Source organism: Argiope bruennichi, chromosome X2 (genome assembly GCF_947563725.1).
Source record: "Argiope bruennichi chromosome X2, qqArgBrue1.1, whole genome shotgun sequence".
NCBI classification, from domain to species: Eukaryota; Metazoa; Arthropoda; class Arachnida; order Araneae; family Araneidae; genus Argiope; species Argiope bruennichi.
The window spans coordinates 101,202,010-101,215,935 of NC_079163.1; the positions used below are offsets into that span (position 1 = coordinate 101,202,010).

The following is a 13,926-nucleotide window of genomic DNA, read 5'->3' on the forward strand; positions in this document are numbered from 1 at the left end:
AAATAGAGAAATTAAACATTTCCTGAAGGCAGTTGATTTGTGTTAGTGAAAAACTGAGAATAGGAACAAACAAAATTAATTTATGCAGAACGCGAGAGCCTGCATAAAAGGTTGTTAATATTCTAATCAATGCATTTGGCACTTATTGCTTGAAATGACAGAAGCCGACGAACATTCGTTTCGCGTTCAGTTTGTGCTCGATTCCGTTTTGGCAGAAGACAAGAGCAACGGAAGGCAACGGAGAGAATGGAAAACAGGAATCAGATCAAAAATCCACCTCTGCCTCCAAAATACCGTTCACATTAATTTAGTAAATAAAATTACTTGATACAACATATTTTATCTTAAATTATGTTTCTGATCATATAAAGTAGCTAAATAATATATTTTCGAAATTGATGAACATATACAAACTAGAATACCTTCCTTAATTTTATATAATAAATCAATAAGTAATAAATAATATATACACATAAAAGATGTACTAACAGCTTCACAAGTGTCCAAAACACCAAATTCATTCACGAATATTTAGATAAGAGAACTTTTCTTTCATTGAACCGAACTTAGGGTATTAGAGTAAGTTAATTTTCAACCGTTTTCTTTCCATGCAAAATTTACATTTATTGCTATGAAAACTAAAAAATTTTATTGCTATGGAAGCTATGCATTCGAAACTGTCAATACTATAATTAAAACAATTTATTTTAGCCTTTTCGCGATTAATTACGTCCTCTTGCCTTCTCTTAAGTCTCTCAAGCGTTTTGAGCAGCTACGTTTTTAATAATCTTATCTACATATTCAGTACTTTTCGAATGAAATAACAAAAACTGACGAACGTTCGTTTCGCGTTCTATTTGCGGTCGATAGATACCGTTTCGGCAAAAAGCTAAGACCAACGGAAGTCCTCCGAAAGAGTGGAGAAAAGGAATGAGATTGAAAATCCAACTCTTCCTCCAAAATAGCGTTCGCCTTAATTTGTAGATAAAATTAGTCGATAAAGCATATTTCATCTTAAATTATATTTCTGGTTATATAAAGAAGCTAAATAATGTCTTTTCAAAGCTGATGAATTTATACAAACTAGAATACTTCCCCGATTTTAAACAAAGAATTTTAATTTAATGTCGACTTGCCATTGCGACTTTTGATTTTCATCAAAACACTTTGAAACAATATGTAATAAATAATATATTTACATAAAAGATATACTAACAGCTTCACAAGCGTCCGAAGCACTAAATTCATTCATGAATATTTAGATAAGAGAAGTTTCCTTTCACTGAACCGAACTTAGGGTATTAGAATAAGTTAATTTCCAACAATGCAAAATTTACATTAAAATTTTATGAAAACTATACATTATATTAACATGCAAACTATATATGATATACCGTGCAAACTATACAATACATTGCTATGGAATCTATGTATTCATAACTATAAATACTATTATTAAAACAATGTATTTTAACCTTTTCGCGACTAGTTACGTCCTCTCACGTCCCTCTAGCGGTTTCGGCTGCTGCTTTATTAATGATCTAATCAACACATTCAGTCTTTCAGAATGAATCAATAGAAACCGACGAATATTCGTTATGTGTTTCATTTGTGCCCGATTCCGTTTCGGAAGAAGGCTAAGCCAACGGAAGTCCTCCGAGAGGATGGAGAACAGGAATTATCAAAAATCCACCTCTTCCTCCAAAATACCGTCCGTAGTTAAAATGACTCGGTACATCATATTTTATCTTAAATTATATTTCTGTTTATATAAATTAGCTAAATAATTTCTTTTCAAAGTTGATGAATTTATACAAACTAGAATGAATACCTTCCACAATTTTAAACAAAGAATTTTAATTTAACCTCTTCGACATCCGTAAAGAGTCTAGCGCGTTCAAGTGAAACTTCTGCAAAGTGACCGTAATGCGCTTCAAGCGCTCTTCTACATTTTAAAACTTTTAAACGTTTAAAATGCTTTGTAAATGTTTACTTGTTTCAGTTTTTATTTTTGTTTGTTCTAATGCGACGAAAAACAGAAATTTTCGCTGACGGGAGAGGACGGCGAAAGGGTTAATGCCGATTTGTCATTACAATTTTTTATTTTCATCAAAACACTATAAAAGAATATGTAAATAAAAGATGTACTGTCAACTTTACAAATCCCCAAAGCACCAAATTCATCCATGAATATTTAGATAGGAAAACTTTTCTTTCATTGAAGCGAAATTAACGTATTAGAAAAAGTTAATTCCTCACCATCTTCTTATCATGAAAATTATACATTATATTTAAGATGAAAACTATGCATTATATTACCATGCAAGCTATGCATTACATTACCATACATACATACATTCTTAACAACAAATACCAAAAATAAACCAATCTATTAAAACTCTTTCGCGAAAAGTCACGGCCTCTTCGAAAAAAATTAGTGTGGACAGCTTATGAATGAATTCAGAGATAAATTATTTTCATTTCCTAACAGAAACTCATCATGATATTTAAAATGTTATATACAAAAGATAGAAATTTTCTGAAGGTTGTATATTCAAAAGACTCGTCGGAGAACCCTCCAAACATATACATGTTCTTTGAGAACACACACTTTCTCAAGAAAAAAGTTTTGTAAACTTCTAGGTTTGAAAAGTGACAGGTAACATCTTTAGAAGTGAAATTATGTCCTTACCTTGTAAGCACACAACTTGGCAACCATCACGTCTCAGTCTACGAAACAGCGTGCTGATCACGCAGGGGCCGGTGGCTCTCATCAATTCGGTGTTCATATCGTAGAGGACGATCCAGTGGGTTTTCCAAAGGGTGTTGAATCTTTCCCTGTTTTCGACTCCACGGATGATGCTTGAAATACTCATCTTGCCATTTGCCAGTCTTCGGAGCATGATGACAGATGCAGGTATGGTAACGTTCATAGCACCTCTTACGTGGCTATCATAGAAATCAGTTGCCGATCGGCAATCGAGAATGATGACTGGGATTTCGTTCGACCGAATCACATCATTGAATCTTTGAGGAGATATGTACATCTCCGCATTTCTCTCTTCCTTCATAAAGACTTCGTCAGACATTTTCGAAAACAATGCGATATTTGACAGATCTATCAAGAAATCGAAAACTTTTTTTAATGCATTCTTGCACTAAAGTTGAGCGATAGAAAGTCAACAAGCGCTATGGTATATTTTTCGAAATTCAGATACGTATATAAACAAAAGCCGGTCACTGGCTGTCACATGCGCTTGCTACTATGACACCTGTTGAAGTGAAGGACCGTTTGTGCTGCTAAACACGGCTCCGCCGTGACTGAGGTGCGAGTGCCCCTATCTAGCTGCAGGCGGAGAGTTGTTACTGCCAATAGGGTTGCTTTTTTTTAGACCTGGGCTGCCATATTTGGCGTCAAATTGGAAAGGTGAGAATTTCTAGACAGCAGATCGATTTGTTTTGGAACATTTTCCCGTCCAATTGGCTTGCTTAGTATTGCGCGCCTAACGATATAATTTCTTATTTGTAAGGTAGGAAGATAAATTCGTTAAATATAATTTTTTCATATGAAACACAAAGAAATAAACATTATAAATTGCTTGGATTCTTATTTGCTACGGATTGAAACCAATCAAGTATTAGTCAAGAGTTTTCAAAGTAAAGATTGATTATTTTTTATTTTTTTAACAAAGAAATAGAGAAAAAAAAGAAAAAAGAAAAACAAATGCATCTATTTTATTCTTAGTTTAATTTTTATCTTCTTCCATTTCCTTCCTTCATTCTTCCATTTTTATTCCTAGAACCATACATAATAAGCTAAACTGATTACCGAAAAAATTTGAGACTATTGAAATAATGAGCAGTATAAATTATTTCAATCATTATATATTCTTTGCTTAAGAGACATTGTACAACTAGTCAGATCTTCATGCTAAATTATAAATTCTTTTAAGCTTATTTCAAATATATTTCAGACATATTAAGCAAAATTAAGTCAAATTTCTAGATAATTATTAATTTTAATCCCCATTTTCCAAAAAAACTTCTTATTGAAAAAATAAAATTCTTATATCTAGTTGTTTAACTAGCATCTGATAAGATGGAAACCTATCAATAAAATAATTTTCTCTTAGAGAGTTCTAACAAAGAGGACGTATTATTAATTAAATCAGCTTCTCTCCCAGACTGCAAAAGGCTCATTATATGCAAGATATTAGAATTTTTAAATTGAAATTGAAATTACACCTTTCCGAAATTACCTAAACACACAGCATACATACAAATTTACGTACCCAACTGCTCACTCTTCTACTTAAATGACTTTATTTAATTATTTATTTTTGCAATACTTGTAAAAATAGAATTTTTGTTCGATTTTTCATTCACTTAAATACTGTGATGGAGGTCAGAAATTCTGTACACTTGAGCATTCTGGATGATTATCCACAACTTTAATATTTTCAGAATTTTTAATTAAATTATATATTGGCGCCCTTCTAGAAGCGCCCCCAGTAAGTGAGCTTAAAAAATAATAGAAGATAATTAAAATGAAAAAAAAAATCTGTTTTAGTATACTAACAAAACTGTGTTTTCAAAAATTAATTTTAACTGAATTTATTTAATGTGCACAGCTTGGGCTTGTTTCTCAATTTTATAAAAATTAGTTCAAGAGATTGAAATAATTATAATTAAAGCAAAAAAAAAAAAAAAATGCCAGCAAATTTGGAATATTTAATTCTTTCTCAAAGTTAATAATTGATAAACCAAAATTCTGCGATGATATCTTTTGTGCAATAAATTAAATATTTTAAAATTAGTTTTATTTTTAAACTTAGCTATAAGCTGACACTGAGGACTCTAGAATTCATTATCTTGGTCCAAATGTGATAGAAATTTGAACTACAGATATTTCAAATAATATTCTTAACATTTATTAGATAAAAAATAGCACTAAACTCAGGAGGCAGGTAAAGCTGTAATACACATAAAAACATTTAATATGTTCTACGAATGTTAAATAATATAAAAAAGCAACATTAAAACTGATCAATATGTCCTCCTTCATATTCAACAATGTGCTCTCATCATAACTATATTTTGCCCAGACCTTCAAATTTTTTTTATCTGTTGTAGTTTCTTTAATTTAATCCTTAATAAAATCTTTAATTTACAGCATTCATCTCTGGAAATGCTGCAATCAGCTTCATATCAGAGGTGGCGGCAGAGATTTATCGATGACGAGGAGGCAAAACCGGCAGTGAGGGAAGCACAATTTTTTACATTTAGTCTGAAAACAGTTCATAATATTTAATTTTACATTTAATAAAAGTCAATTAAGTATTAATTAGCTCATTAAAATTCTGTATCCTTTTAATTTTCTTTTATTTCAAATACTCTTCTAAATCTTTCTCTCAATGCTGCTAAGATATTTATATAACAATGTTGACAGTTTCTTTTGTTGGCCATTAAAATACTGTCAGTATCTGAATCTATTGTTAATGAGACTCTTGAGATTTAATTGCACAGAGAGTTTATTCTAGAAAAAAATATAGTTATATTCCATTCTAGATTTTAGTATATAGATTGAAATACAGTTTGTAGCCAGCCCTAAATCATCTTAGTTTGTTGCAGCATGATTATAAAAACATATAATTGGATTTTAACGGGGAATATGTTTTTCACTTCTTTGAATTTGGTTCGAATTTGACAAAATTCTTAATGATTTGGATATTTTTTAATGCTCATTGAATATTCCAAATAGCAACAAAAATTAATTAATCGAACAGGGCTATAGTAATAATAAATATTGAATAATGATAACACATTCAAATAATACTTTATAAAAAGATATAATTAAATTAAAAAATTTAAGATATATTTTTTGATTAGTTAATTGTCTTTTAAGTGAACAATGCTTCTGCAATGTAGAATTATATGAAAAGAATTCATGTATAAACTTTGACAACGCAAGAGAAAACCGAAAATAATAAATCATATTAATTTTCTTAAGCTCCTTCCAATTCAGTAAGAAAGAAAGAAAAAAAAAATTATCTTTGATGAAATAATTTCCCATAGATTCTTCCTTTTCACCCTCCTACTTCCCTCCTAAGACCCTGTACTAATTTGGCATGCTTCACGCTCATGCGTTTTTTAGCGCAATCAGCATTTTTGGAATATACTTGGACAAGCATTCTTGATAAACAACGTATTCATCTCTGCATCGATTGTGTTCGGATTGCAAGTTATGCATCTAACGAATGCATGTATTGCTAGATGAAAGCTTTATAAAATGAATGTAGAAACTAAATTCAAACGGCTGTATAAAAAAAAAAAAAAATAGAAATACAGAATAACTAATAAAAAAATATTCGATATTTTCACTTAAAATAGCTTTTATTTTTTTAAATTTTTTTAAAGCATAGCCACGTAGGAAAAAGAAAATTTAATTAAAGATTGCAACAACGAGCAGGAATTCAGATGAGTTTCGAATATGATGCGAAGATGCGAATAAGTTTGAAGGCACGAATAAAAATTTACTACTGTTCAGTTATAAACAATGTAGAAGGCGGAAAAGATGCAATTATGTTTTTCTAAGAAGGCTAGAGAAAATATTTTATAAATATCTGCACAACCTTAATCATTTATTTAATGCTTAATAAGATATGAAAATTGAAAATGTAAAAAATGAATCACTTAAACAATAGATTCTTCATATACTTATTTATGCGAGTATATTTAGCCAGTGATTTAAAAACCAATGTATCTTAGTGGGAAAAAAAAGATATTGAATTCCCTATCTCCATTTTTGAGCACGTGTTCTTATCGTTAAGTACTTTTTTTCTTCAGAGCATTTGCAAGTTACTGTTCCTCTTCTCCTCCCACCTAACAAAAAAAATTTTTTTTTCTCTCAATTGCGAGCATTGTTTCTTCATAATGTGTTATTTATAAATATTCTATGAATATCTATTTTAATCATCGTTTTATTAAAACACTTTTATCCGAAACCTGTTCAAAATTTTGATGCATTTGCAATTATGTAGTTTTTATCGTGAAGAGTAACCGAAAGAAAAAATTAGAAAAAAAAAATTACATTTCCTGATTCAATAGTTATAATACTGAATGTAGAATCTGAAAATTTTAGGCACTAATTTATTTAACAAATTTAATGCATACTTGAAAAAGTTCATTTATTGTAGCTAAAAAGTTACTATATCATATATATTTATTCTTTATTGTCAATCGCAATCGGTAAAATTTCAATTGTGAAATAATTGCAGCCTAATAAATTATATTGCAAAAAAACAGATATCTTACTATTAAATAAACCTAATTGCACATTTTACTTGTCCCATTAATTTATAATTAATTCACTTAATTTGGTTATAGCAAAGCATTGCTTCTTAGCATGCATATTGCAAAAGAGTATCAACAAAAGTTGCCTATGTTTTATTAAATTTCTTTAACAATTAATCAGATTTTAGTCAGAGAATTATCATAGTGAAATAAGCATAATATTTTAGAAAAATTTACAAATTCATTACCGAGGAAGTAACAATTATATGAATTAAATGACGGTTCTTTTCCGACCTGTTCAGTGAGTTCGGAATCAAGGAAATTAACTCTATATCCCTATTCATATATAATGCAAAGGTTTCAGTTTTTCTTAGTATTCCACCGACAGGTTATAGGAATGAATGAAAATTAAAACTTAATCTTTCATAAATTATGATATCTTAGCGGAAAGACAAAGAACAGACGGCAAAAATGCAATATCTTATTCACTTGTCATCTTCGACGGTTCATTTGCCAAAAGAAATGCAAATTATAAGTCAAATGAGCAACATTTGCATCAGATATCTCAAATACTGCTGACTTAATGTCGTCGATATCAGTCGCATTGATTTCTTAAACGACCGACCAAAAAGAATCGGCATCTTGTTAATCTGTCAGTTATTTTGCCAAATGCAGCCATTCGGCCGACTTAAACAGTTACTTCGACATTTCGATTGTTTGTTCGCCTCTGGATAGAGAGCATACAAACTTTTCAATAAGCTGACATTCCTATCATAGCTATTACTTTCAATATTTCAGCGGTTTTTTTCGTAGTATATAAATATAACTACACCCACTACATGTATTTTTAAGTATTCAATATCGTTAGAATTTCAGTTTTAAGAATATTTTATCGCAGCTAAACACAAATTGAAATTGAATAAGAGAATAGAGAAAAATTCAATGAGAAACATAAAACGCCAAAAAGTCTCGATTTCGGCTTTAGAATATTTCATTCTATCCCAAAATGGAAAGGTGGGAAAATAAATACGGGATCCTTTTTGTGGTGTTTAGCTAAAAAGACATGAAATCGTATCTTCAGTGTTTAGGAAAATAATGCAAGAAAATAAATTTGATCACGCATAAATGTTTTCCTCTGACGGAAACTTCCCACTTAGAAATACCATCATTAATTTTTTGAGGAAAAGGTCTCAAAAATCTTTTCTGAACTAAGTTTATTTCTACCTCATCTGATGGCCATCTAAATAATAAATCTTGTCAGACATATAAATCAGATACATTGAAATCGTTAGGCAATCTGAACTTTAAAGAATGAAATCGACAAAATTAAATATGCTAATTACATATAAATGTTTTACTCTGACGCGAGATTTCGCATTACGATAGACCATTGCTGATGTTTTGAGGAAATGGTTTTCATTCGTTTTTAGATTCGAGATTTCTATTTCATCTTTTAGTAATATAGGTTCCAAATGTTCCTATATAGGTTATGTAAAATTCATTCAATTCTTTAAGCTACGTGACGTTATCCAAAATGTGTTAAAATTATGAGGCAATGCAAAGTTATCTAAAATGCGTTAAATTCATTATTCGATGCACATTTCTAGCATGCATAAAAGTCACTGTGCATCGCTGCACACTTGCAAGCCTCATATTTTGTTTTTTTTTTTAAATAAATTTTCAGTGATTTAATAATTAATTAATAAAATAATGTTTTAATACTTTTTTTACTCGAAGTAAAGAAAATCTTCTAATAAAGAAATTTTAATTGAATAATTATAACTTTTAATTAGCTTAACTAAGGATTTATGCTCAAAATGCCTTTTTCTGCTCTGAAGATTTACACTACTGAGGATTATTACTCCCCTCCCCTAATAAAAAATCGTGTAGATTGTGAATAATTTATTTTGATTTGATATTTCTGTTCTTAAACATGCAATTTCTAAACATGTAAATATATAATGAACATGCAATTTTAATTAAAACCTCATTTTAATTAAAGCAAAGTAAACAGGCTAATAAGTGTCTTCTTATACGGCTTTTCTATATCGTGTGATGAAATCCAATAGAAATATAGCACCACACAGTAGAATAAATTCATGCTCATGATACAAAAAAAAAAATGTGCATAGTAGCACGTAAATTCATTGCAGTCCGTTTTGAAAGAGGATGTCGCAGCTTATGAAAAGTTCTAACATGACATTAGTCACATTGCTGTGACGCTGGTGGCATCAACTTCAGTTAAATATATATAAGATTAGATCAAAAACTTATTTACATAAAATAAGAAATAAGATGATTTTTATAAAAAAAAAACTATACAGCGTTATGATTACGGAATAAAACTTTGTCTTATAATAAATTTCATTAAAAGTAATTTAATGTATTCGTTACTTAAAGGATTTTTTTAAAGGAGGTTCCAAAAAGTTTTATATAAAATTTTATTTAGTTCGACATGTTTCATGCTTTCAAAGAGAGAATTTTTTGACTGAATTTTCGGTTACTTCCTGTCGTGCTATCGTTTTGAAGTTTAGCTCCATTATGCGCTCTCAATGGCAACACATTAATATTTTCATAATTCAATTACTTGCAAATTAATCAATTAGTTAAATTAAAATTTCGATTTCATATTTTAAGGCACCACCTTGTAGTAAATTGGTGAAAAGTGATAAATTTCAAATATCCGTAATAATTATAATAATGAATAAAAAAAATTTAAAAAATAACGATTTTAGAAAAAAAACTAAAATTAAAAACTACATTTTAGTACATTAATAAAAGTTTGTTTTTAAAAATGGTTTTCTTTCCCATTTATTCTCATAAGCGAGGTGACAACTGTGACTTCTGCCAATTATATACGATTTGAAAATGTTGCGAAGACGATTGTAGAATGTAAACTTCTTTAACGCACATTATTTTTCGGAAGAGAATTTATAAGAGGAAAAATAATTCTTTTATCGTGTATTTGCATGTGTAGGATTAGTTTGGAGCTTAGCTCCAAAAGAAAGTATTGTGCCAAACGAAACGTCATTTCGAAAGAACACTATGGAGAATCACTTTATTAAAAAGAATCGTTTCATGTGTTATTTTCGCCTCTATAGATAGAAGTGAACGCAAATAGACTTCTCGTTGACAGACTTAGTCCTACACTCAAAATTTTAAATCCAAACTAAAAATCTACAGTTTTTGTGTACAGACCGCATACCATATTTGATCTATCTATTCCGGAAAATTTTTATGTTATCGTGCTCTAGACTTGAAGATTCGTCACGTTCCCGAGCTTGGATTTTTTACAATTATAATTCTTTCTCTTTTCAAGTATCGTATAGAAGAAAATTGTAAGAGGATGGGACAATTTATATTCACTTCTTTGCGTTCTGAATTACACTATGTATAGAGAGTTCAAAGGAACATAGTTAACCACCTGTGAGACGCATTAACTAGGAAATGGAATATGAATAATGGGAAGAGCGCAGCAGATATGGAATAACAATGATGTAACCTATGGAATATGAATGATGTAAACTGTGGAATATGAATGATGTGAGAATAAATTATATTCTTCCTAAACATTTACAAAAAATAGAATGAATAGAAGTTTTGAAAATTTGAATTTAAAAAATTGATAAAAAATTATATACGCTGTGGAAAAAGGTAAATAAAAAAAATCTTAAATTAATTTGTTAGCTTTCAAATTGCTATTTTTAAGTCGATCTCAAAAATGTTTGCCAGTAAAGAATTAAAAATGACTGTTTTGATTGGTTTTTGTCTTTTCTATTTTCTAAGACTATTTTTAAATAAAATAAATATTACCAAACTTTAAAAATTTCGAAAAGAAAATATTTTACGATAACTTGTTAATTAACTTTTTCTAACCACATTGCTTTTCCGGATTTAAAAAAGTTTTGTTGCTCTATTTTTCTATTAACAGCAAAACTGAAAGAAAAAAAAGATTAATAAACATTTTTTAAAAAAACTTAGAATTGGATTAAATCTTGAATCAAATTTTTCAAAGTGTTTTTGTTTTTCTATTTATTTGTTTGTTTGAGAATGTGACAATTCAAAAATACAACATGAGAGATAGGTGATTTTAATGCATAACTTTTTCTCCCAAATTATAAATCTCTTTCCGCAACTTCGGTTCGCACTGCCTTGTGATAAAATAGCGGCTTTGGTATCTGAGGGGTCTGGGTTCGAACACCTCAAGATCACATGCATGCGCACGTAGTGCACGCCAAATCTGATACCATGGTACACATATTCTTCCTCGGATGTGGAGAGGAAACTTAATAAGAGTATAGCCAGCCTAGGTGCCGTCCCCGTCATCTGGTTTTCTTCAAAATTACGAACTCCGCCTTAAAATTACCCAGGAGTCGCATGTTGATATAACTAACTGAATTCTTGTTTCGCAGTAATTCGGTGAAGGGAAAGATAGTCTGTTAGTCCATCTACGTTCATGTATAATAAGAGGTCAAGAACTATATATATATATATATATATATATATATATATATATATATATATATATATATATATATATTGTCAATTTTTTAATTAAACAAGGTATGGTTTGGGAGTAATCCTTTGGCTTAAATAAAAATAGAACTTTACTTGCATATTGGATCACTCAATAGATGGCGCTGGGTGCCTACCTCTGTTTACATAATTTACCGTTTTTTAAAAACAGGAAATCACAATCGATTGTTTAAAGTTTCCTTGACTGTTGGATGGTATGTTCTGGCCTTTTCGTTTTTGATTTTAATTTTAATGCTGTTTTTGTTTTTATTGTTATTTTTGTTATTGTATTTTTACTTTGTTGTGGTTATTTTTTTCTAATTTGTTATTTTGTATTTCCTTTCTGTTAAAATGGTATATCTCTTGAGCATAATTTCAGGGGATTTTCGGGTCACGAGGAATCATTATTAGACAATGTCTGTATGTCCTCACAGAAAAAATCCCTTTATTAATCCCTGCCTGAGGGTGACCCTTGAAAAAATCTTCAGGCCGGATTCTTTTTTTAATATTTTTTTAATAATTTTTTTGGTTTAATTTTTATTTGATTTTTTTTTCCTATTAACTTGATTCTAATACTTTTGTATATATATATATATATATATATATATATATATATACGTCTATTTGCGGATTAACCTCAGAATTCTGAACCATGTTCAAATGGTAATGAGCACTCTGAGAATTGTCTCCAACTTTTGCTATACACCTACGGGAGGACATTTGCTGAAAGGAACGACCAAATTAGGGCCCCAATCGTTCCAGACGCTTGGAAATAAAATTTAAATCCCAGACAAAATGGAAAAACTATAATTGTCCTAATATTATTAATAATGATAGTCAAGCCCATCACAATAAAAAAATTATGTTATGCTTCCAGTATTTGTTTTTGAACTACTATGACTATATCTTACATATAACAAAAAAGGGAAAATCCGTTATGGAAAAATTAGGTAAATTAATTTTTTTTAAAAAATATGAACTATTTAATTAAAACTTTAAAAGAAACGACAAGCTTTAAGAAATATTATTCAAAGAAAAAAAAACAGTTTCTTTTAAAGGCAATTTGTGTGAGATATCTCAACTTTGCAACTGTCCCAGTTGGACGACGTGCCATTTTAAACAGGAACACCATATATTTTCATTTTTTGAAATATACAGTATGATCAAATTAGAATTTCTAAAGATCTTCAAAAAGCTGAAAACATTAAAAAAGCATAAAAAGATTGCTCAAGTCCGAAAACTGCAAATTATTTTGATCACTCTCGGCTTCAGATTAGTTTAATTTTTCTGCTTTAACTGCTTTTATTTCGCGAATTTTAATTCGCCAGTGCGTTTATTTGGCGCCCAGCGCGTCGTTAAAAAAATCCAATCTTATTGAAACGACAGCAGAAATATTTGTAATTTTTCACTTTTCCTTGTTTGAACACCGGCTTAAACTGCGATAATTAACTCAGCCTATCTCCTTATCCAAAACAGTCAGTTAAGTCAACAATCTTGGCAGACATTTTCGTCGCCGAATGAGCGATAAAAGGAGCCATCTTTCTGTGTTGACATTGCTTCGCTTTAAGACTAGGAGAAGGAGGGGAAGGAGTCGTGGAGTCACATGATTTATCTCACACCTTGGGGCTGTGAGAGGGCCGCCCCCATTCTGTAACTTTGAAAGGAAAGGGGTGTCAAGATAAAAATGATTTTTAACAAAACCTGTTATATTTATGAACCATACAAATCGCTGTAGCCCTTCATTTCATTCCCGAGGTTGAAAATGTAGAAAAAAAAAAGTCAAGAAAAAATGAAAAGTAAAGTGAGAGGGGAGGTGGAGAGTAGAAAGTAAAAGGGAGAAAGTAAACGTCTTTGAAAGTGTGTAAGATGCTCAGAGGTCACGCTGTTGAACGATTCTAATGCAGAAAAAATGTTTGGTTTAGTTTTTGCTTTTTTAAAAATGTTCTTTGTTTATTTCTTTATATTTCAGCGATGAACGGAAGCGCACATCTTCCCAAAATTTTGATATCTAAATCACGAAGCTATGAAGAAGATGCAATTAAATTATAGATAATTTTTTTAAATAATTTCCAATCTTTGCAACCATATTTTTAGCGAAGAAAAGTTTCACAACTTTAT

The 13,926-nt window shown here is 30.0% G+C and overlaps 1 protein-coding gene across 1 annotated transcript in view; it reads right to left on the reverse strand.

Moving 5' to 3' along the window:
- LOC129959931 (dual specificity protein phosphatase Mpk3-like) overlaps positions 1–3,312 on the reverse strand; it is a 111,575-nt gene extending 108,263 nt beyond the window's left edge. The window contains exon 1 of the mRNA XM_056072837.1: positions 2,693–3,312. Coding sequence (XP_055928812.1) covers positions 2,693–3,089 — 397 coding nt within the window. The 5' untranslated portion in view covers positions 3,090–3,312. The remainder of the gene's footprint in view (positions 1–2,692) is intronic.
- Positions 3,313–13,926: the final 10,614 nt, after the last annotated feature.